Source organism: Ipomoea nil, unplaced genomic scaffold (assembly GCF_001879475.1).
Source record: "Ipomoea nil cultivar Tokyo-kokei standard unplaced genomic scaffold, Asagao_1.1 scaffold2516, whole genome shotgun sequence".
Taxonomy (NCBI): Eukaryota; Viridiplantae; Streptophyta; class Magnoliopsida; order Solanales; family Convolvulaceae; genus Ipomoea; species Ipomoea nil.
In genome coordinates, this window is record NW_017618944.1 from 934,761 (window position 1) to 957,866 (window position 23,106).

The 23,106-nt window shown below is 31.6% G+C and overlaps 1 protein-coding gene across 1 annotated transcript; it reads left to right on the top strand.

Annotated features, from left to right (window-relative positions):
• Window positions 1-19,079: 19,079 nt before the first annotated feature.
• Window positions 19,080-23,018, top strand: LOC109153620 (cytochrome P450 85A1-like). The gene is made up of 8 exons (XM_019301475.1): window positions 19,080-19,368; window positions 19,873-20,197; window positions 20,291-20,686; window positions 20,783-20,869; window positions 21,178-21,256; window positions 21,821-21,927; window positions 22,036-22,154; window positions 22,680-23,018. The coding sequence occupies exons 1-8, from the start codon at window positions 19,178-19,180 to the stop codon at window positions 22,780-22,782; spliced, it is 1,407 nt and encodes a 468-aa protein (XP_019157020.1). The 5' UTR covers window positions 19,080-19,177; the 3' UTR covers window positions 22,783-23,018.
• The last annotated feature ends 88 nt before the right edge of the window (window positions 23,019-23,106 follow it).

Below are 23,106 nucleotides of genomic sequence, written 5' to 3' on the forward strand. Positions count from 1 at the left end.
CATAGAATGCAAAACGTAGTTAACAACACATTAACTAATTATTTTTTCGGTAAAAATGATTCCGTTTGGGACCGTGTTCACCAAACATGGTGAACACGTTTCCACGGAATAATTTGCGCCTTGGGACAAGAATTGCTTGTGATGACATTAGTCCATAAACATATTGAAAATACATTGAATATCAAGGACAAAAAGTCAAACAAAAATTATGTTTTCTCAAAAAAACAGCAAGAAAGTGATAATACTATAAAAGATGTGTACGGTAAGATTGAAAGAAAAACATCATGTTTGACGTCTATATTTGGTAATAATATACACATAATCATATCATTCAAATTCAAATGCTTTAGCTTAACCATCGCATCACGTATGTACATACCTATCCTGTCATATCCCTATCCAAGAATCTCTCAAAAGATACACACTTTTCTTCAAGTCACCTTCAACTTCCAAAAACAGAATTTAAACTATGAACGTTACATTCATTAATTCAATCATTCATTCATTCTTATCACTTATCAATAATCATATTGATTGGGTTAGTAAATACTATCATCCATAACTTCAATTGAGAAAGGGGCATCACCTAATATACTTCACACGTTTTATCAAATGACAATAATATAAGTTGCGATGTCAAGTGTCATTGTCAATTCAGAAATAACCTATCCTGATTCAAATAATGATAATATGTCGTATCAGTATTTTATAAAATTTTGTTAATCTTGAAAATGTTTTACATTGAATATTTTTTAATTTTTAACAAACCAATGTGGTCAAAATTGAAGGTTTGGAGTTGGAAAAAAAAGGTTTCCTTCACTTTTGACATCCTCAAAATCGTTTCTCAATATTACCAACCACCAATCAAAGTGGTCGGCATTATTGACCACTTTTTTTATGATTGAAAATTTTAGTTAGTTAAGTTGCCGACACGACCTTATTTTAAAAAAAAAATCAAATTGATCAACAAAATTTTTTCTACCGCTTGAAAAGTAGTTAAAAATTTCGACCATGAAAATTAGATCGAGTTCTCAACATCCATGTACGTCATTGTGTACGGTATAAACGCCAAAGCAAATTAAATCCCACACGCAAAAGCGATATGTATGGCTTGCTTTTGATGTTGCGTGGTCTACTACTTGGTATAGGAGATATATGCTTGTCACGTTGGCCCCAATTATTGCGTGGACTATAATGAAAAAAAAATACATTTTTAATATATTAAAAGTACATTATTTGTGTATTAAATGTACATTCAGTATACGATTAATATATTTTTCCTGTATTTAATGTACATTTTTAATATATGAAAAGTACATTATTTATGTACTAAATGTATATAATTATTTGATAGTATGATCCACACAGATGTGTGAACCATAATGATTGAAGTTGGTGGGAGTGGTTCAATTCGTTATTGTGAGTCTTGGGCTCAGACCAGCCCCTAGAATTAAGACACTTCATATCTAAATCATTGCGGTGCAATGTGTGTGTATATATATATATATATATATATATATATATATATATATTCCTTATTTTTCTTTATTTTTCAATAATTAGATGATGATTAGCATAATAGCATTTTTTCAAACTTCTCTCACGAATCCTTGTTCTTATGTAAGTTAGGACGGTCAGGTACTATATATATATATATATATATATATATATATATATATATATATATATATATATATGGGTGAGTTCAAATTAAAATAATCTCGTTATAAATGTGTAGATCTCAATTAAAGTGATCATAATATGTAACTAATTAATCAATTAGAAACATGTTTGACAACAAAAATTCAATTCTGTCTCTTATATAAAAATCAAAATGTAATGTTGGCTCTTACATAAAAATAAAAATAAAATAAATAATATCTCTAATATTAATTATAATTTTTTATGTAGACCATTAATTAAGTTAAATTTCGACCAGACGTTAATGGTGTGTCGATAGTGCTGAGAAAACTTCGACTGTCTAACACACGTGCGATGAGATTTGTCAAAGATATATATGATTTATTGAATTCCGCCAAAGACAGTACCAAAAATTGTAATTTAGGGTAGGGTAAGATTGAAAGAAAATTATTCTGTGGACTCGAGTCCAAAGATACACAATTCACATACTAAATTTTTATAATCTATCTTTTAAAATTTCACAATTTGTGATGATCTTGTATTGTATTCACAAATTCTTAAAACTTAAAAACACAATTTATATTTTAGATATTCATAATTTTAATACTAAAAAATAAAAATACACAATTTAAGATTAGAGTCCACCTTTCAAGGTAGACTCGGTCTGGTCCATGGTATAACAACTGGTGGGGTTACCATGCCCACTTGGCAAGTAGGCATGCTGCTTTTTATTTTCTTTACCATTTATTTTTAACAAGAAGCCTAGTTCCAAAAAGAAAAAATGTAGCAATCTTCCTCACGGCTCAAGGTAGACAGCCACAAAAGTCAAATATCTTTTTCTTCAATCAAGTTTGTGCCTATGTATAGGCTATTAGGCTCAAATAAATGAAATTTATTCATTTTAGTATTTGTTTTCTCTTTGGTTTCTAAGATTTCTTTAGACTAAAGCTTTGTTTGGCACAATTTGTTAGATAGATCTTGTGCCACACAAATTTGTCTTTTGAACCATATAGAATAATAAATTGTTTTATCACACACACACACACACACACACACATATATATATATATATATAACAAATAGTCCATTACTCAAAAACTATTTAGTATGAGACTTTAGTCGTACACAACTAAAATATTTTATGTTTTGTATGATGTTTCCTTCCGCACAAAAGATTGATGGTGAATAAAAAATTTTGTCAATTTTTCATTGACTATTGCGAACAAACAAAATTTTTATCCACGAAAATTGGTGAACGAAATTTTCCTTCCATCATGAAAAGGTGGATGGAAATTGAAGATAAAATCATAAAATTCAAATTTAAAAGTAGTAAGAAGAAGAAATATTTTTAAAAACCGGTCAAATTTCTCAACTAGTGGATTATGTTGCACAAATTAAAAACATTATGAAGCTAGCATTTTCCACGTTCCAAAACTATTTTTATAGATTGTCAAATTACTATTTGCACCAACCTTGGTTAAACTTTATTAAAACATTAATTAATTAAAACATTAAAAAAGAAAAGAAGAAAAAAAAGAAGTCGAGAACGCCATCTCCGGTGAGAATGTGAGGGGCTACCTTCTCACCGGAGAAGGCAACCCTTCTACTTGGGTCACCTTCTCCGGTGAGAAGGCAGCCATCGCCTTCTCACCTTCTGTTTTTTTGTTTTTTTTTTTTAATTAGTAGTTTGATTATTAAATAAAAATAAATAGTAAGTATTAATGTTTGATTACATTTAATGAGGTGGTGCAAATAGCATTTTTGTATTTGCACCACCTATAAAGTTATTACACCTATTAAATAGATGGTGTAAATAGCAAATAGAATGGTGCAAATAGAATTTCCCCTTATTTATAGCAAAGAAATCAAGGTAAAAGGCCCTTGATAAAACCATTTGTAGTGAAGGAACTTGTTCAAAGTTCGTTGATAATATTATATTGTGTATAGTGAACAAACTTCTAAATCCAAAGTTTGTTGCAAAATCTGCAAATAATGAAGAAATTAACTTTAAATCTGTCATTGTAATGAAAAATTAAATTTAAAATTGTAATAAAATAAAGAAAAAATGAAAATGGACTCAAACAAGTTTGAAAAGTGGATAGCTATGAATACCACCTCCTTCAATCGTCGATCTTGATGAAGAAGGAAGTGTTGATCGATGTCTCCTTAATATCAGTTTATTTAAAAAAAAAAAAAAAAACATGTAGTCAAACATATTTGAAAGTATTGACATTTGATGAAGCAAGAAATGATTGTCTCCTCATCCAATTAATGGAGGAGGTAGCCATGGAGCAACATGTAAAAAAAATGTTAATACACAAAATTTTTATGTTATTTTAATTGTCTTTTTTTTTTTTTCAATGCCCTGACTATACAAATAACAAACGTTTAATGACCTATTTGAGTTTTTTCTTAATATCTAATACTTTTTTATTGTCTTCTTCATTCTTCCATTTTATAAAAATAATATAAAATATTATCAAAACACCACTCAATATTTCAGTAGTTTATATATGAAATTAATAACATCATTAGCGGTCATGCATGATGAATATAATTTGATGTCTTGAAAAAATTATACTCAAAATTGAAACAAAATGTTATTATTCAGTATAAAATATTAATTAGATTGAACTACATATTCATTATATTTTAACTATTATAATTTATATAATTTTAATCTTCATAAAAATTTAGGAGGCATTTAGTTGGAGTATCGGTATCAGAATCAAAATTAATTAATTAATTAATTAATTAATTAATTAATTAATTAATATTATATGTGTGTGAGACTTGAAAAATACAGTATTTTTTTTAAATTTTATTAAGTAAAAGAAATACAGTATATATATCATTATGAGTCATGCACTAGTATTTGATAAATTATTAAATTTATGCTAGTCAATGATATTTAAAATGCATTTGTCTACTAAATATTTTGGGATATTAAAGTTCCGAATCTTTGTTCATTCCAAGTCCATCAATTGATGTGATTACAGTGGAAATTAGATCTAATCATTCTTATTAATTGACTTGACATTATTATAAAAACAAAAAGAAAATATAAAGGAAGAAACTTCCGTTATCATTCCAATACTAGCCCCCCAAAAATGCTCACATGTGAGATAAATCTCACATCAATTTTTATGGATTAATTACTTTTAGTTTTGTTCATGGAATATCAATTTTTTTTAAACACCAATGATTCTTTACAACATAATATAAGGATCAGTTCACGTGCAAAGACTCTTTCAAGTGAAATATGGGTGAAATCTAAGTCCTTGATCTAATCTAGATCAACGGTTTAAATCAAGAAAAAATATTTTTAAAAAATGCTTTTCTGCCTACTGCAAATGATCAATTGTCTCAAATTACGCAACTTAAGATATAAAACCACGCACCTTAAGATATAAAACAATGCACCTTAAATTTAAATTGATGCACTTAAACTAGAAAGTGACGTACTTTAAGCTTTAAATATATGCAGCTTAAGAAGGAAAACGCTGCACCTTAAGTTTTGGAAAGACGCATCTTAAGCTTTAAATATACGTACCTTAAGAAGGAACACGACGCACCTTAAACTATGGAAAGACGCACTTAAAACTTTAGACTGACGCACCTTAAAGTTTCAACAAAAACGCACATTAAGTTCTCAACTGAAGAACTGACGTACCTTAAGCACAGAAACCACACACTTTAAGAAAGAAAACGACATACCTTAAGTTTGACCAATACGCAAAAAGACCAAATTGAGTAATTGACCAAACACACCTTGTGTAACATCCTAGGTTCATTAACTTGAAAATAATTTCCTAACTAAACATCCAAATAAAATAGACCACTGACCGCCCTCCTCCCCAAATCTCTCTCTCTCTCCCTCTCTCTCATCCCACTTTTATTGATTCACATGGCAACCAAGCCAATGTCTTGTAGTGGGTTTGGCAATTACTTAGGCAACAGATCTCTACTAGATGGACATGTGAACCACTATATGCATCTTCTTCTATCTCCAATGGGGTGCTCTGCATGTGCTTCTCCTCTTAGCCCTCTACATTATTATTTTCTTCTTATTTTCCTTTTTCTTTTTCCATCACTTAAGTCCTTTTCCCCACCAAAACCTACTGTTCCTTCTTATATAAATCAATTCCCTAACTAGTAAGGCTAACTTATAAATAATATTATATTGTTATTGATGATTTCTAAATTCTAATGATATTTTATGTAATAATGTGTGAAGTACATAACTATATGAGGACAATCGGCATGAGTGATGTTGGTTTTATGTATTTTGGGTAGTCCAACATTACCGTATCGTTAATAATGAGTATATAAATGTAGAGAAAATATGAAGAGAATTTAGAGAGAATAAATATTTAGTATTACTCAGAATTGCTTGTGAGTAGTAAAGATTGTTTCCCCTCTCCCATGTATGGAGGTCTATTTATACATATTTTTGCCCTATAAGAAATAAGAATCCTAGATTGCCTCATATTGAGAGTCATTGTTACATTAGCACAATCGTTATTGTGTGGATCATACTATCAAATAATGTATATTCAGTACACAAATAATGTACTTTTAGTATATTAAAAATGTACATTGTATTCAGGGAAAATATATTATTTGAGTACTGAACGTATATTATTTTGTATAATATGCATTCAGTACACGAATGTACTTTTTGTTAGGGTCGACATAACACTGTGTGAATCATGGTCCACACAATAATATAGGTCCTATTTGGTAAAATAGTTAGCCTATAGGTCAATTTTGGCTTATTTGGCCACTATTAACTTTTTGATTTGGTTAAAAAATCAATATAAGTGTTTAGTTAATTAGCTTTTTGAAAAAGGAAATTATACCAAACAGCAGCTAACAGCTAATTTACTAAACACCTTTCTACAATCAGCAAATGTTATCAACTAGTTATACCCACTAATTAACTCAATAAGCAAACAGCTAATAACAGCTATCAGTCATTTACCCAATAGTTATGCTGTGCAACCGAATGTACCATGCGCATGGTGCATACGGTTCAAAACGACGTCGTTTTGATTAAAAACGCGCGTCCCACTTTAAAAAAAAAAAATCAGGTTCGACTCTCAGCAATAGCATTATTGTGGATATATAGTTATGAAATTGTGGATATATAGTTATGAAATTATGGTTATATAGTTATGAATTTATGGATATTTAGTTCATTCATTGTGGATATTTAGTTCAATCATATATTGTGGATATTTAGTTCATTCATTGTGGATTTTTACTTCATTCATTCATTCATTGTGGATTTTTACTTCATTCATTCATTCATTGTGGATTTTTACTTCATTCATTCACTGTGGATATATAGTTATGAAATTCTGGATATATAGTTATGAAATTGTGGTTATATAGTTATGAATTTATGGATATTTAGTTCATTCATTGTGGATATTTAGTTCAATCATATATTGTGGATATTTAGTTCATTCATTGTGGATTTTTACTTCATTCATTCATTCATTGTGGATTTTTACTTCATTCATTCATTCATTGTGGATTTTTAATTCATTCATTCACTGTGAATATATAGTTATGAAATTCTGGATATATAGTTATGAAATTGTGGTTATATAGTTATGAATTTCTGGATATATAAAAATGCTATTGCCGGGAATCGAACCTGATTTCTCCTTTAAGTGGGACGCGCGTTTTTTTAACCAAAACGGCGCCGTTTTGCAACCGTATGCACCTTGCAAGGTGCATTCGGTTGCACAGCATAATTTGCGTCATTTACCAAATAGGGCCATAATAAGCCATAGTCCTACTACATTAGGAATTTTGAATCCAGTCCTTATTACATTATGAATACTAAGCTCAATTCTTATTAAACTCCTAAGTTGCTTCGTACTGTGTAGCTTTCTTGGACTTTCTTGATCCAATTACTTTCTTGGGCTGGTCCATATGACCCTGGCCTAGTATACCATCCATAAAGTACCGATTGTTATTTTAGAATTTTCACATAACACAAAATATACAATAATAAAAAATTACATTTATTTAATCTTACTTGTCACTCTTTTTATCAAATAAAAATTGTCAATTAGTTTGTTGACAATAAATTTTTTGATAATAAAATTTGTTAACAACAATTTTTACATTATTACTCTTAACTTTAATGTTTAATAAATAAATATTTAGCTAAAGTGCTATCAATAATCAATGGATCATTTATGATTACATTAAAAGTCAATGCTGAAAATAGATAAAAATCAATAGTTAATTTAACCATTTATGATCCAATTAAATTTCGATAAAAATTGATAAATGTCAATAGTTAAAAGAAATTCTTCTAATCTCCAAAATTTCCAAATTACGTGGAAATAGTAAATAGTAAATAGAACTAAAGGACAAAAAAAGTAATTGGATAAATTTTACACGGTTAAAGAAAACATAATCAAGCACCAAAACTTTTAATTGGTATCATGCTACAAGACCAAAAATTTTTCACCATCTAATGTGGTAATATAAGTATATTTCTTTTTTCGTAAGATGTAATAACAATTCATGGTAACTAATGAATACAAAAAAGTTTTATTATCACGTCAAATGTTAATAAGTTTTTATAAAGAATTTCAGCCCATATCATTTTATGCAAATTCTTTTAACTCATGATGACGTGACAATATAATTCTTTATTTTGGAGATTAAAAGAATTTCCATTATTACATCAAATGTTATAAAAAAAAAAATTAATATTTACCGTATATGTTTAACTCATGACATACTCTTTATTTTTATTGAATATCCATAAATTAGCTGACTCACGATAATTTAAATAATGAATTTACTTGATAATATAATCCAATTAGATAGTGACATATTAGGATATAAATATGAAGAGAAATTTTAAAAAAGCGTGTAGCATTACTCTTCTTTATTTTACTTCTTCAATTTTTATTTACTTCATATTATAATGGGAAAAAAAATCATTTTTGCACTGCACCTGAACTACTTTACAGTCTTCCCCTTTGACCTTCAACATCCAAACATCCTTTTCCCAATAAGGAATCAGTTTTTTTGAGTCCCAAAACGCATTTACTATCGATCTTTTTTCCACAAAAACATGTAGTCATACGAGGAATAAGAATAATTAACAGCATAATATCAACAAGACAACAAATCAATGTTAAATAAACAAACGTTAACACAAATAACATAGTGAGTCGGTGGCAAAAAATAATTAAAAAAAGTTTGAAAGTCTAAATCCTTTGAGATAGATCTTGACTGGGCGCACGGATCCAGCGGCAGCTAGTGGTTGTAGCAAAAGATTCTATATCTACATTTACTCCAAGGTGGGATGTAAACATTGTTAGATATACAATAATCTAACTATACTGAACTATAGTATACGAGAAACCTAACCTCGTATGATAGCGGAAGCGTAGCCGTGTTGATCTCCAGCCATAGTTGATGTTCCTGTTGTGTTGCCTCTTAACGGTAGACCGTTAGTCATGTTTTGCCTCAGACCTGACTCAGAACCCTAGATGGTGTATTGGTGTCTACTGAGCGGTCTGAGTACCGTAACTGAATGTGCTGTCTAATCCATAATCCTGTATCCCATCAATCCAGGTTATATTAGGCACAGAGTTTGGTTGACTAACAACTACTAGTTATTAAGTCCAACCAGACCACTTAATAAGCCTAGTCAACTTGCACCACTTAATTAAGGCCCTAATATATAATATATAATATATATTATTAGGGAAAATCTTACATTCTCCCACTTGGTGCAAGTACTAGCACAACCTTCACCAAAGAACAAAATACACGAATCATAGTGACATGTCCTCTATTTAATCAGAGTAGTGTCCATTATGGTCACATGCATTTTAATTCTCCAACTTAGGTCCTTAATGAACAAACCCTACGTTTATTCTCGGTACCTTAAGGGATGTTTCTCAAAATACATTATGTGCACAACTGAAGGAGAAAACGCATCCAAATTGTACAAAAGAGTACACTGTATGATCTCTAAAACTTTATAAGCATGCCTTAAGTAGAGATCTCTTAATGTTAGCATAATGCTAACTATATTCCATGACTTCTTTATAAGTTAACTTTAAGTACTATCTCTAACGGCTAAGAGCTTGGAGCTAACACGTCTGTTACTCCCACTCATCAAAAATAGCCAAAAGATAGTCAAGTCACAGAAGCATTCCAATAACTTAGACAATAAACCAAAGGTCTAAGTCCATAAATTTGGAATCTTAAACATACACCATAACTTCCCAAATAACTTCAATGTTCACTTTAAATGAACTGAACATAATGAGTCTTACTTATATGTCTCACAAAATTGTTTTGAGCCTTACAAACTAAAATGGCCCAAGATCAATTTTGAAGAAACTAAAGACTCTATTAATCACAGAAGAATTGATTAAATGACAGTGCACCACAAGTTAAATGTTTTTGTTCTAATAAATTCCTTAATATTGTTACAACATTTTCATAAATATGTTGTACAACCAAATGTTCAATAATTTGAACTTATGAATTTATATGAACAAATACAAGATTAATACTTGTGGAATCTTATGGACTTATTGTGTAACATACAATCCAATTTGAAACGTATGAAGCCAATTAAATCCATAAGCTTTAGTGGAGCATCTTAATGATCTTTTTCTAAATGATCACTCCCACTAATTAAAATATTCTTCAGCGAAATTAATAAAATGAACTCAATAATATACATACTCATAATTGATTTATTGACCAACTAACAAATGAAGACATAATTCCCCACCATTAGTTGGACATACTAAATAATCAATTTTTGGTTCCAATTAAAGTCCAACTAAATAATGAAGATATATTTCCCCACCATAGTTGGACATACTAAAATAAACAAAATACATCTTTCAAAACCAAGATAGAATTTGGCTCAAAAGATACATTTTATCATTATTGGAATCCAAGAGGTATGTCAAATCACGTAACTTACTACAGTCAGTCCGAAGAACCGAGCAAGATTCGTGGATTAATTAATAGAAGTGACTAAATTTTGGGAAGTGACTGAATACATGTTTGCCAATGCAAACCATGAAGCTTAGAATTATAATTGAACTGAATTTATAACTCTAAGAAATTGTGATAAAATTATTATCTAATGGGTTGAAGGATTTATTGACATAAAACTTGCCTGTGGGCTAAAGTTTTAATTCTATTAAATCCAATTAAGAAACCCTTATGATAATATTTTTCACAATTACTAAAGAGCCAGAAGAATCTAGTGACATAAAACTTGCCTGTGGGCTAAAGTTTTACTCAATTAGATCCAACTGAAAAATTTATTTATGATGAAACCATTATCAAATGAGTTGAAGAATCAAATGACACAAAACTTGCCTGTAGGCTAAAGTTTTAGTCAATAAGATTCATTACTACCATTATGATAAAAAACTTAAGAGATCATGTTCCTTTTCTTAATCCCTGTGGGCAAATTAAGAAATATGATCTAAAGTTTACATCATAAAATTTAAACTTCATGATAGAATTGAAAATTATTTACAAATAACCATATAGTAAATAAATAAATTATTTCTATCATCACTGATAAAACTACTAAACTACATTCCGATACATAATTGCCTGTGGGCTAAATTATGACCGTAGTCCAGTATTTCATCATGATTAATTATACAAATATAACGAAATTGCCTGTGGGCTAAATTCCATCATATTACATACAATTAGTCACAAATGATATGTTCAAAACTTTATGTGATCAAAATAAACCGCTTAATATATAATTTTAACAGATTAAGGATGCTGTGGCTACTCCAAAACCAAATTAAAATTATAAGATCACTAGACAATTATCAATTCCTTGCCTAAACTTTATGTGATTGAAACTTAACAATCTTATGTAGCTGAATATGCTGTAGCATTTCCTTAATTAACCAAGATTGAAAACTTAAGAGACTTCAGTAAATTAAAGATGCTTTGGCTATTCTTTAATGATCCGAAATCAAATCACATTGGCAAGGAATACTTAAAATTTTGATAAACAGATTATACCAAATTGTGATGGGAAAATCTAAATATACTCCAAGGAAAGGCGGTTAGAGACTAAGTCTCACTGAAAACCAATTCCTTAGATAGAGTATCAATTTAAGGAGACTAGTGGCACAAGATGTTCTTAAGTCATGGCCATTAAAACTAGTATGTCTCCCTGATTCATATATACTTAATGTATAACTGTTTGGGGGTATGAACCTAAAACTGTAGGGTATACACCAAAAACTGTATGGTTCACCTATGATTAAAGCTTAAATGGTGAACTAAATTAGCGGACTAAACGTGCTTAAATTCAGGCACTACCGCGACTAAAGTTTATGCATAAGTCCAACTTAAATAGGAACTAATATAATTCCATCTTAAAATTATGCATTGCTAAAGGCATAATAAAATTGCATAATTTAAAACATAATATTATGCTTAGGACAAATATGCATAAAATTAAACATTAAACTCATATATTCCAAATAAATTGCATAACTTAAAGCAATTTACAATATGAGATTTTAAAGTATAAACTTAATATCCAAACACCGATGAGTCCAAACCAAAAGAGACCCAACATTTTGAATAATAATGTACTGGATACATACTTTAAAATTTTAAACTGTAAGCCCATGATAAAATGTTTTAATGCATAAAGATCAAATTCATGAGATATAACTGAATTTACAATTTCAAACAATATCAAACCAAAAGGATATGCTAGCATTTGTAAATTAAAATCTCATAAACCCTAATTACATAATTAAACTTAATATTATGTACTTAATGTGATCGAATGCATAAAACAATCTAAAGAGTATGAACCAACTAACGAATATGAATTTAAACAAAATATTCATTTATTCATACTTAACCAAATATGGGCAATCATAATTCAAAAACTAAATGAATTATGAAATTAATGGCAATAGTCAATTGCCTAGCAAACATGTTTTTCCAAAATTACTAAATTGATTCAAAATCACTCTCCATAACTCAGTTAATAATATTATTATTATTAATGGCAAAGTTGCAAATAACAAAAATAGCAATAAATAGCCATAATAATATTATCACATTAAGTAGGAGACTAAATACGAAAAAACAATGGTTAAAACCGCTAACATTTATAAACGTTTTCGGATAAAATTTTAAAAACTTGATAAAATTTGAAGTCCGAAAAATATTAATGTCCAGAAAATTATTTTCTGAACTGGAGTATTGTCACATAAATTTATTTGGAAACAGTTCAAGGTGCATAACTGAATACCATAACAATATTAATGTCATCATTAATTAATTATTAATAGCAATAAGTAACATTATAATCACTATTAACATTAATAATAATGACAAATCAAAGTATGGTAATGCATATTTTAATGTTTCTATTTTCCTAAAGATAAAATATGCGACTAGTCCAAATTAGCGGTTAACCGTAACGGTAGCACTAATTATCAATAACAAGCATAAAAGATAATTAATGACTAACCTTAATGATGCAAATTGCATCTCTCCATTGCGCTAACAACGATGATGATCCGAAGAAAAACTTCAGAATTCTCCCATCTTCACTGTCGGTGTCAACAAACTCGAAGCAGCGTCCAATGGCAAGTTTAAAAATTGATTGGTAGGACTTAATTACCAACATTAATAGCCATGTAAAATGAAGTGGTAATCATGCCAATGTACCAAATATAGCAGATTAGCATGAAATAATAATTATTATGAAAGGTAATAAAATAAGATTAGTCCCTAAACTTAATAACAGTAATTAATAATGCCGAATTTTAACTTAATAAATGGCAAAACTGTAATTAAGGGATGCCAAATACTAATCTCAATTTACCACATAATAATTAATCATGACTATTAGGGAGACTGAAGTTAAGGTAATAACTAAATTACCAATTTTACAGACAATATACCAACTATATTGCTTTTGCCATAAAATTAAAGACTTAATATTATTATTAAGGCCCTGAAAAACTATTTTAATCAACTTAAACAATAGTTATAGTTCTTAATGGCCAAAATAACAATTAAATCCTTAAATCCTTAATGTCTCTAAACAAGCCGAGACAATAATTATAGCACTTAATCCAAGCAATGGCCCAAATGAATTATAACATGGATGGAAACTGGTCTAGTACTGAAGTAGACTCAAAACTTAATATTATTACCAACGATGAATACCAAAATATGGTAGTTAGTAATAATTAAAACTCAATAAACATGTTATAAGGAGCTATAATTATTATTAAAATATCAATCAAAATGGTGGGATCCATACTTTAGTGACCGAGGATAGGTCCTGAATAGCTTGTTCAAAATAGGTTCTAAAGTCCATGAGACACATAAAACTAAAATGTGCTCAAAATTAAGGAGAAACCAAACAAGCTACCTTAATAGGCCATAATGCCTAAAATTGGCCTAAGGATCTAAAATTGAATGATATTTAATAATGACTTTATGAGTTAATAATATGCTAAATCCAACCTTAATGCATGCTTTTCTAAATGCATAATTAATCAATAAAATGATTATAAATATACAAGCATGCTTGGATTTGTAAATTAATATATTATTAACCCACATGCCCTAAATAAATTGCAATACTTTAGGCAATTTAATATGCACATTAACATTAAATTAAAATTCAAACAGCAAATAAAAGCTTAATATTTGCTCAAATTGAATAATAATTTAATAATGAATTCAATGTCAAAATAAGAGGAAACTAAAAGGCATTATCCAAAAATAAACAATTACCATATATTTACCATTTGCCAAAATAATATACATTATTAAATTAGGTAATATAAATATGATAATAATAAACTAAATAATTACCATTTACCAAATTAATATGTAATTATTAATAAGACAAATATTTATATGGTAAATAAATACAAATGATAATTGTAATTACCTTAATCACACAAACATATCTTAATGTTGCGTGTATTACCATTCCTCCTTTTTTTTGTTTAACTGTAACCATCCATTCGCCAAAAAAATCTCCAATAATTTTCCGTGAATCCCAAACAAAATCACAACAAATAATTCCAAAAACCAAAAGGAATTAAAATTGTGCTTAATGCCAAAAATTAATTTTTGGCAGAATCAAGTGTAATTAATTCACCCAACACATACACAGTAAATTGCTTAATTATATCTTCACTAAATAGATATATATGTTGTATGTATATTTCAAAGAATTAATATACAAGACATGAATATGAAAATTGAATATTGTTTTAGGCAAAACAATCAACCAGGCAAAGATTATAAATGGCTCTGAAACCAAATGTTAGATATACAATAATCTAACTATACTGAACTATAGTATACGAGAAACCTAACCTCGTATGATAGCGGAAGCGTAGCCGTGTTGATCTCCAGCCATAGTTGATGTTCCTGTTGTGTTGCCTCTTAACGGTAGACCGTTAGCCATGTTTTGTCTCAGACCTGACTCAGAACCCTAGATGGTGTATTGGTGTCTACTGAGCGGTCTGAGTACCGTAACTGAATGTGCTGTCTAATCCATAATCCTGTATCCCATCAATCCAGGTTATATTAGGCACAAAGTTTGGTTGACTAACAACTACTAGTTATTAAGTCCAACCAGACCACTTAATAAGCCTAGTCAACTTGCACCACTTAATTAAGGCCCTAATATATAATATATAATATATATTATTAGGGAAAATCTTACAAACATATCAGCTATGACTTATTCAAGCAAACAAACAGCACATTCTTCAAAGAGTATATTAAATATATGTACTCTTTTAAAAATAATCATTTTGTGTGTGAACAAAAGAAGAATCCGGTGTCAAACATCTTGTATTCAGGACATCCTTTGTTGTTTTTCTTGAGGAAATATCACAGAATTGAATTTGGAATATTGACGCTTTGGACTGTAACAAATAGGGAAAGTATAAAACAAATAATACTTTGTAATATAGTTAATATAATAGTACTCAAAAAAAATGTGATTTCTTCCCAATTCAGTTGTTATGTGAGTAACAGGGATGAAAATTCATTTAGATCAGACCCGTAAATATTGGCAAATTATGTTGTGCATCCGTGTGCACCATGGATGCAAAAACGATGTGGTTTTGACTAAAAACGTGCGTCCCACTTAAAAAAAAAATCAGTTTCGATTTCCAGCAACAACATTATGTTGTTCATTCATTCTAGATTTTTAGTTCATTCATTATGGATGTATAGTTATGAAGTTATGGATGTGTAGTTATGCAGTTCTGGATGTATAGTTATGAAGTTATGAATTTTTTTTTAAGTCGACGTCAAAACGACGTCGTTTTTGCATCCGTATACATCATGCATGGTGCACACGGATGCACATCATAACGCTCCGTAAATATTCACTTAAATCTATTCTATATGGATTGATTATTTTTTTAGGTTGTGGGCGTTGAGTAGGTGTTAAAAAATTGAACCTATTACAGCGGTTCGCATGATGAATGCAGATTTTATATACAAATTTACATGGAATTTTATTATCTCCCTGGGTATCCTGACTCACTATATTATTATTTTTATTTAATATGTAAAATTAATTAATTCATAGTGAAATATTCCTAGTTGTTATTTCTCAAAGTTTACTAGAATTATAACTCACCCTATATTTTACCTTTTTTTATTATTATTTTAAATAGATAAGTTTATTTGAAAATGTATTATTTTTTGAAAATGTATTATTTAGTTATTATATTTGAAAATTTCTATTATTTTTATATTTTAAATTAATTAGTAAATATCAATAGGGTGCGAATTGTTGGAAAATAATAGCTTAAAATGGCATGTTAAGTGGCTATTTTGTGGTACAATTATCAATGAGGTCCACTTCCGATTTGGGTCGGTTCAAAGTAGATTCTGGTTCTTCGTAGTGAGACGAATAGTTTGATATATTGTACGCTCAAAATGGATAATGGGTGAATGAGATATTGATTCTCAAAGTAGACCCATTAAGTTGGAAAAATGAAGGAAAAAAGTAAAGCTTTTGTCCCACATTGGTTTGGGAAGAGGATTTGTCCCACTATTTATACAAGCGTTCTTTTAAGGTTTATTGAATTGTAAAGCATAGAGGTTCTTTCTCTCGCGTGTAGGGTGGGGTGCAAATCAAATCCCAAAATGAGATCGAAAAGGCTTGATACAAGCCCAAGCTCGTGTGTGCCGGCACCTGCGGGCATAAATTATGCCAAACTTCGGTATCATTTTTCCAACCAGAGAGGCCTCAAAGCCGAACTAACGAGAGTTCGGCCTTAGGAGGCTGAAACTAGCACGAGAGTTCATGCTCTTGCTGCTATTGGTTCGGCCTTGAGAGGTCGAACCTGAAGTTTCGTGCATAAGTTATGCCAAGCTTCGGTATCATTTTTCCAACCAGAGAGTAGCCACTGATGGTTCGGCCTCAAAGCCGAACTAACTAGAGTTCGGCCTTGGGAGGCTGAAACTAGCATGAGAGTTCATGCTCTCGTGCGTGCTACTGTACTAAAGCACGAGTGCTCTCGCTGCTGTTGGTTCGGCCTTGAGAGGTCGAACTTGAAATTTCATGCATTGACTGAACAACCAACGGTCTGACTGTTGGAGATTAAATTCATCTGTAACGGAATTAATCCTATTAATTCTAATTTTAAATTTTGAATTTAATTTCGACTTAGTGGTCTGCTGTTTCAAGTGTTACAAAATTGGTTTTAATATCAATTTAAATGCCATCCATTGAATGCTATCACTCCAACAGCCCTACATAAGATAGGGTAGAGCAGCAGAATTTCATAACAAGAAATCATATTGTTTTCAAGCCTCAAAACTCTTTGCTTCTACTCTTTTCTTAGCCAAATTGTGTTCAAACCTTGCTCTAGTTCGCCGGATTTCTTGTTTGGGTGCTCAAACACTGAATCGTAGCATATTTTATACTGGAAAATCTAGGCTACAACGCTCCTAGCACTTGTGGGAGGTAGCAAATAAGGTTTTGAGGAAAGAGTGATCGTTCGACTTGTGCTAAAAACCCTACACCAAACACAAGCCTATATCTTCATCATTTCCTCCCCCTTTCTACAGAAAATAATAATCCTTATTTTCTAGGATTATTATTCGGTTTTACCAACAGTTACCCAACACGAATGAGATGGTTTGAGTATTTCTTATAGTTTAATTAAAGGTCACCTGCGACCAGCTTGGTTGGCGTGAGTGGCTGTGCACTCTCATTCCTTAAGAGAGGTTGGGAGTTCAAACCCCCTCTCATATGTAAAAATCAACTCTCATCTCTTAAAAGAGTAAAAATCATTCTGGGAAGCACTTTGTCCCGTATGACCTTAAAAGTGCCTCCTACCATTTGAACCTCTTAACTAATAAATTTTATTATTTGTAAGTATTTTAAACACTATTACTTTTAAAAGTTCTTTTTAATAAAATAAAAATAGTGGGTACTCCTCCATCCAATGGGTGGGGATGTGTTTTAAAAAGTCCATCTACTAAGTCTTGATAATAGGAGTGAGTCAAAGAGTGAATGTAATTACCCCTAACTCAACATCAACTCATTGTTATCTCTGGATAATAAATAGTAGCCCGCACGGATTTAACTTATTAGTTCAGTAAAGACAACAAAAGTATAGGATTATATTCAAAATGAACAAATTCTTTGTGTGCACCAGCATTTGATTTGTCAGCTGAACCATTAAATCACCGTGATTTACATCCTCCCAAAAACTCATTTTGTTTTCTTTTTCATCTATCCACTCGATACAAGTCAGATATATTCAAAGGACAACTAATATTTATTTTGTCATTAGCTAGGTTAGCAATTGTACTTTTGGAGCATATAAACCGTTTTTTAAAAAAGTTGGGATGGGACTGTTCTGTGTAAATAGATTATTAATGGGATTTTTTTTTTGAAAAATAAAAAAAAAATATACAGTAAAAAAATTCAATTATTTGTATAATAAAGAAATTGAAAAAAAAATACAAACAAATATTCACTCGATTCTCATTAGTAGTACTAATGCAAATCAAAACTTTAATTTATTTATTGGTACTTTATTAGTTGTATTGATTAAGTACTATCAATTTAAATAGGTGTAATAATTGGATCATATTTTTTATAGTCTCGAAAAAAAAAATAAAAAACTCCAAATATATATATAAAAAATTAATAAAATAAACACTTTAACCATCAATATCTTATATCTCTGTTTTTATAATTAATTAATATAAGGTCAATCCAGAGCCTATTATTTTGGCATACTAGGCTCCAATACACCACCCAACATGCCCAGCTGGCCACTCCCTTCCCCAGCCATCCTCATCTAAGAACCACCTCTCACTCTCTATATAAACAAGCACACCAACTTGGGTGAGTTATGACATTACATACATAGTACCTTAAACTACATAGCAAGTAGCTAAGCCTGTTCCCATTTACAGTTGTGTCTGAGGTGGGTAGAGCTACTTAGCTTCATCAATGGCTTTCTTCATAGCTCTTCTTATGGTGGGCTTTGGGGTGTGTATCCTCAGTGGGGTTTTACTGAGATGGAATGAAATGAGATACAGGAAGAAAGGCCTCCCTCCTGGTACTATGGGTTGGCCTCTCTTTGGGGAGACCACTGAGTTTCTTAAACAAGGTCCTAGTTTCATGAAGAACCAGAGAGCAAGGTGATTTAATGATTTTGTTTTCTTGATACGACCCCACATCGACTCTTTCAGGATTATTGAGGGAGTGGTAATCGAGTTACCACTTCCTCTGTCATTCCTGAAGGATGGATTGAGAGAGTGGTAGTCGAGATTTTAACTTTGTCACAAAAACTACCACTTCCTCGATCATTTCTGAAGAAGCTGGATGGATATATCCAGCATCGACTCTTCCAGGATTGAGGAAGTGGGTAACTGAGGTTCTAACTGTACCACAAAAGCTGCCACTTTCTCTACCATTTCTGAATGAGATGTCTGGATCCCAGACTCTTCAGAATGGTAGTCGAGGCTCTGACACTGTCACAAAAGCTACCACTTCCTCTACCATTCCTGAATGAGATGTCTGGATCCCAGACTGTTCAGAGTGGTAGTCGAGGCTCTAACACTGTCACAAAAGTTACCACATCCTCGATCCTTCCATAAGGAGATGACCAATAGTAATGGTTGTTGTTATTGTACTACTTGCAGGTATGGGAGTTTTTTCAAATCCCACATACTTGGGTGTCCTACCATTGTTTCAATGGATGCAGAGGTGAACAGATACATACTTGCCAATGAGTCAAAAGGGCTTGTCCCAGGGTACCCTCAGTCCATGCTTGATATTCTTGGAAAGTGCAATATTGCAGCAGTCCATGGCTCAGCTCACAAGTACATGAGAGGGGCATTGCTGTCTCTCATCAGCCCTACCATGATTAAACACCACCTCTTACCCAAGATTGATGAGTTCATGAGCTCCCACGTCAGCACCACCTGGGATCACAACATCATTGACATTCAAGAAAAAACCAACAAGGTTTAATTTGTTGCCACTTTAGTCTCCAATGTTTCAATTCCTCTGTGTTCTAATTCCAGTGTTTTTTTTTTTTTTTTTTTTTGTCAAAAACAGATGGCATTTCTTTCCTCCTTGAAGCAAATTGCTGGCGTTGAATCCAGCTCAATAGCTCAGGAATTCATGCCGGAATTCTTTAACCTCGTACTGGGAACTCTCTCCCTGCCTATAAACCTTCCCAACACAAACTACCGACGTGGCCTTCAGGCAAGGGTGAATATAGTCTCCCTGTTGAGAAAACTCATAGAAGCAAGAAGGGCTTCCCAGGAAAAACACCATGACATTCTTGGGTTCTTGATGAATGAAGAAGAGAATCGATATAAACTAAAGGATGATGAGATGATTGATCTAATCATCACGATTTTGTATTCGGGATATGAAACTGTTTCCACCACTTCTATGATGGCTGTCAAGTATCTACATGATCACCCAAAAGTGATTGAGGAACTAAGAGTAAGTACACTCTAAAATGCAGCAGCTTTAGCTTAATTGATATATATAACTGATAATAAAACCAGCAGGCAGCTGATTCAAGTTGAAATTCTGCAGAAAGAGCATATGGGAATTAGAGAAAGGAAAGGACCAAATGATCCTATTGACTACAGTGACTACAAATCAATGAGATTCACACGTGCTGTAAGTGTCAAAAATGGTTTTATTTTATAAAACATGTTCAATAAGCTAAAAAAAAATGTTGGGCAGAGGCCAGTTAAGGGCCAAGTCCAACACCAGGCCGCTAAAGGATTGTTGGGCGGGGCCAAGTCTAGCACCAGGTGATTAGGGGATTGTCGAGCGGAGGCCTGATGGGCTAAGTTCAACACCCTGTCTCTGGAAAATGTGGCAATATAAGGAAATAAAGTTGCACATTCACTACTACATACTAGCTATAATTATCGGTGTAGTGATAAGCGTTTGATCCTAACAGAATGATTCTAATAATGCAGGTGATCTTTGAGACTTCAAGGCTAGCAACAATAGTAAATGGGGTCCTCAGGAAAACTACTAGTGATATTGAACTCAATGGTACGTATCCAAAATGTTGAATATATAATATATAAACATAAATGTGTAATCCAACCATCAGCTTAGACTTTTAGTTGAGATGGAGCACATGCTCCAATTCAGAAGGACATAATTTCTGCACATTACCACTATGCACTTTTTCAGATTATAATATGAGCAGCCCCATAGTTTCTTTATTCGGCAGACCTTTTTTATAATGAAAAATATAATGGAAATCTCATGTAGTGTGATAGGATATATAGGAAACGTATTAATTAGAGATTGTCATCCCATAATGGACCCTCTCATATATAGTGTCCACATGGCACAGCTTCCATTCCAGCCTAGACATATCCCATTCTTGACCCATCTGTTTCCCAAGAGAATTATTCTATTTGCAGTTTGGGACAAGAGAAAGATGGTAGGGAAGGATCTCATTCTGTATAGTCATTTCATCATTTCATTAAAAATAAAATTAAAGCAACCTTAACTTTTTTCACAACTAAAAACATAACCTTCCTGGCTTCATTCATTCCTATGATTATTGATGATGTTCCTTTTTTAACTGTCATGCTATCTTTCCAGGTTTCTTGATTCCCAAAGGATGGAGAATATATGTGTATACAAGAGAGGTTAATTATGATCCGCGCCTATATCCCGATCCATACACTTTCAACCCCTGGAGATGGCTGGTTAGTAACCTTAAATTTCTCAGCTAGTACCTGGTACCTGGTACCTGGTACTTTAGCAGCATAATAAGTTGGATGTTTTGACTAACATTGTACATGGTGGATCACCAGAACATGGAGAACCAGAACCATTCAATGATATTTGGAGGTGGCAGCAGGCAGTGTCCTGGAAAGGAACTTGGGATGGCAGAAATCTCAACATTCCTCCATTACTTTGTAACCAGATACAGGTAAAACTAGAGGAACATTAACACTATAGTAAAAAATTTGTTGAGATTAACGAGAACAACAATCAATAACAATGACAGAAAGTAAAACAGATAAAATTTTTGTTAGGATCAAGTGCTTACCACTACGCCAAAAACTATAGCTAGTACCATCACATTTTCAAGAGTCAGGGTGCTGGACTTGGCCCTTTACTGGCCTCCGCCCAACAATCCTGAGCCACATGGTGCTGAACTTGACCCTTACTGGCCTCCGCTCAACAATTTCTTACATCACAGGAACGAAGCTGTTCTTTTAATTAATTGTGATGGTAATAAAAAAAAAAGCCTAGAGATATAATCAATATAATTATATGTATTTTTAAACATGTATATGTACTAAAATACCCTCGCGGGGCTCCTGCCCCTGCACCCCGACCCACTCGACTCCGCTTCATTTTGTACATATGAGACATACACAACAAACTATCTGTTGATAATTATGTTAATAATCAGCTAGTAATAATGTTGCATATACTTTGTGGAGTGCAGATGGGAGGAAGTAGGGGGAGACAGGTTGATGAAATTTCCAAGAGTTGAAGCGCCAAATGGGCTACACTTCAGGGTTTCACCCTACCAACCATCACTGAATTGATGTACAGAAAAGGACATACCACAAAGAAACTATATATACAATCATGTCAATGTTAACAGGGATGTAATAATTAATTAATATAATATAATATAGAGTTGTGGCTAACATGTATAGAGAAATGTAACAAATTAAACCCAATTTTTGCAGGAAATTCGTTTCCAACTGAATGTCCGGTTGTAGCCTTAGGCATTGTATTAAAATAATGGTGCAATGTTACAATAAAGGTCTCTTTAAAATGATTTCGGCTTTCCATATCCATATATTTTTTTTTACAGTTCTTTAAGTTTTTATTTTCTATTAGAAAGTATGTTCGAATTTCAATTG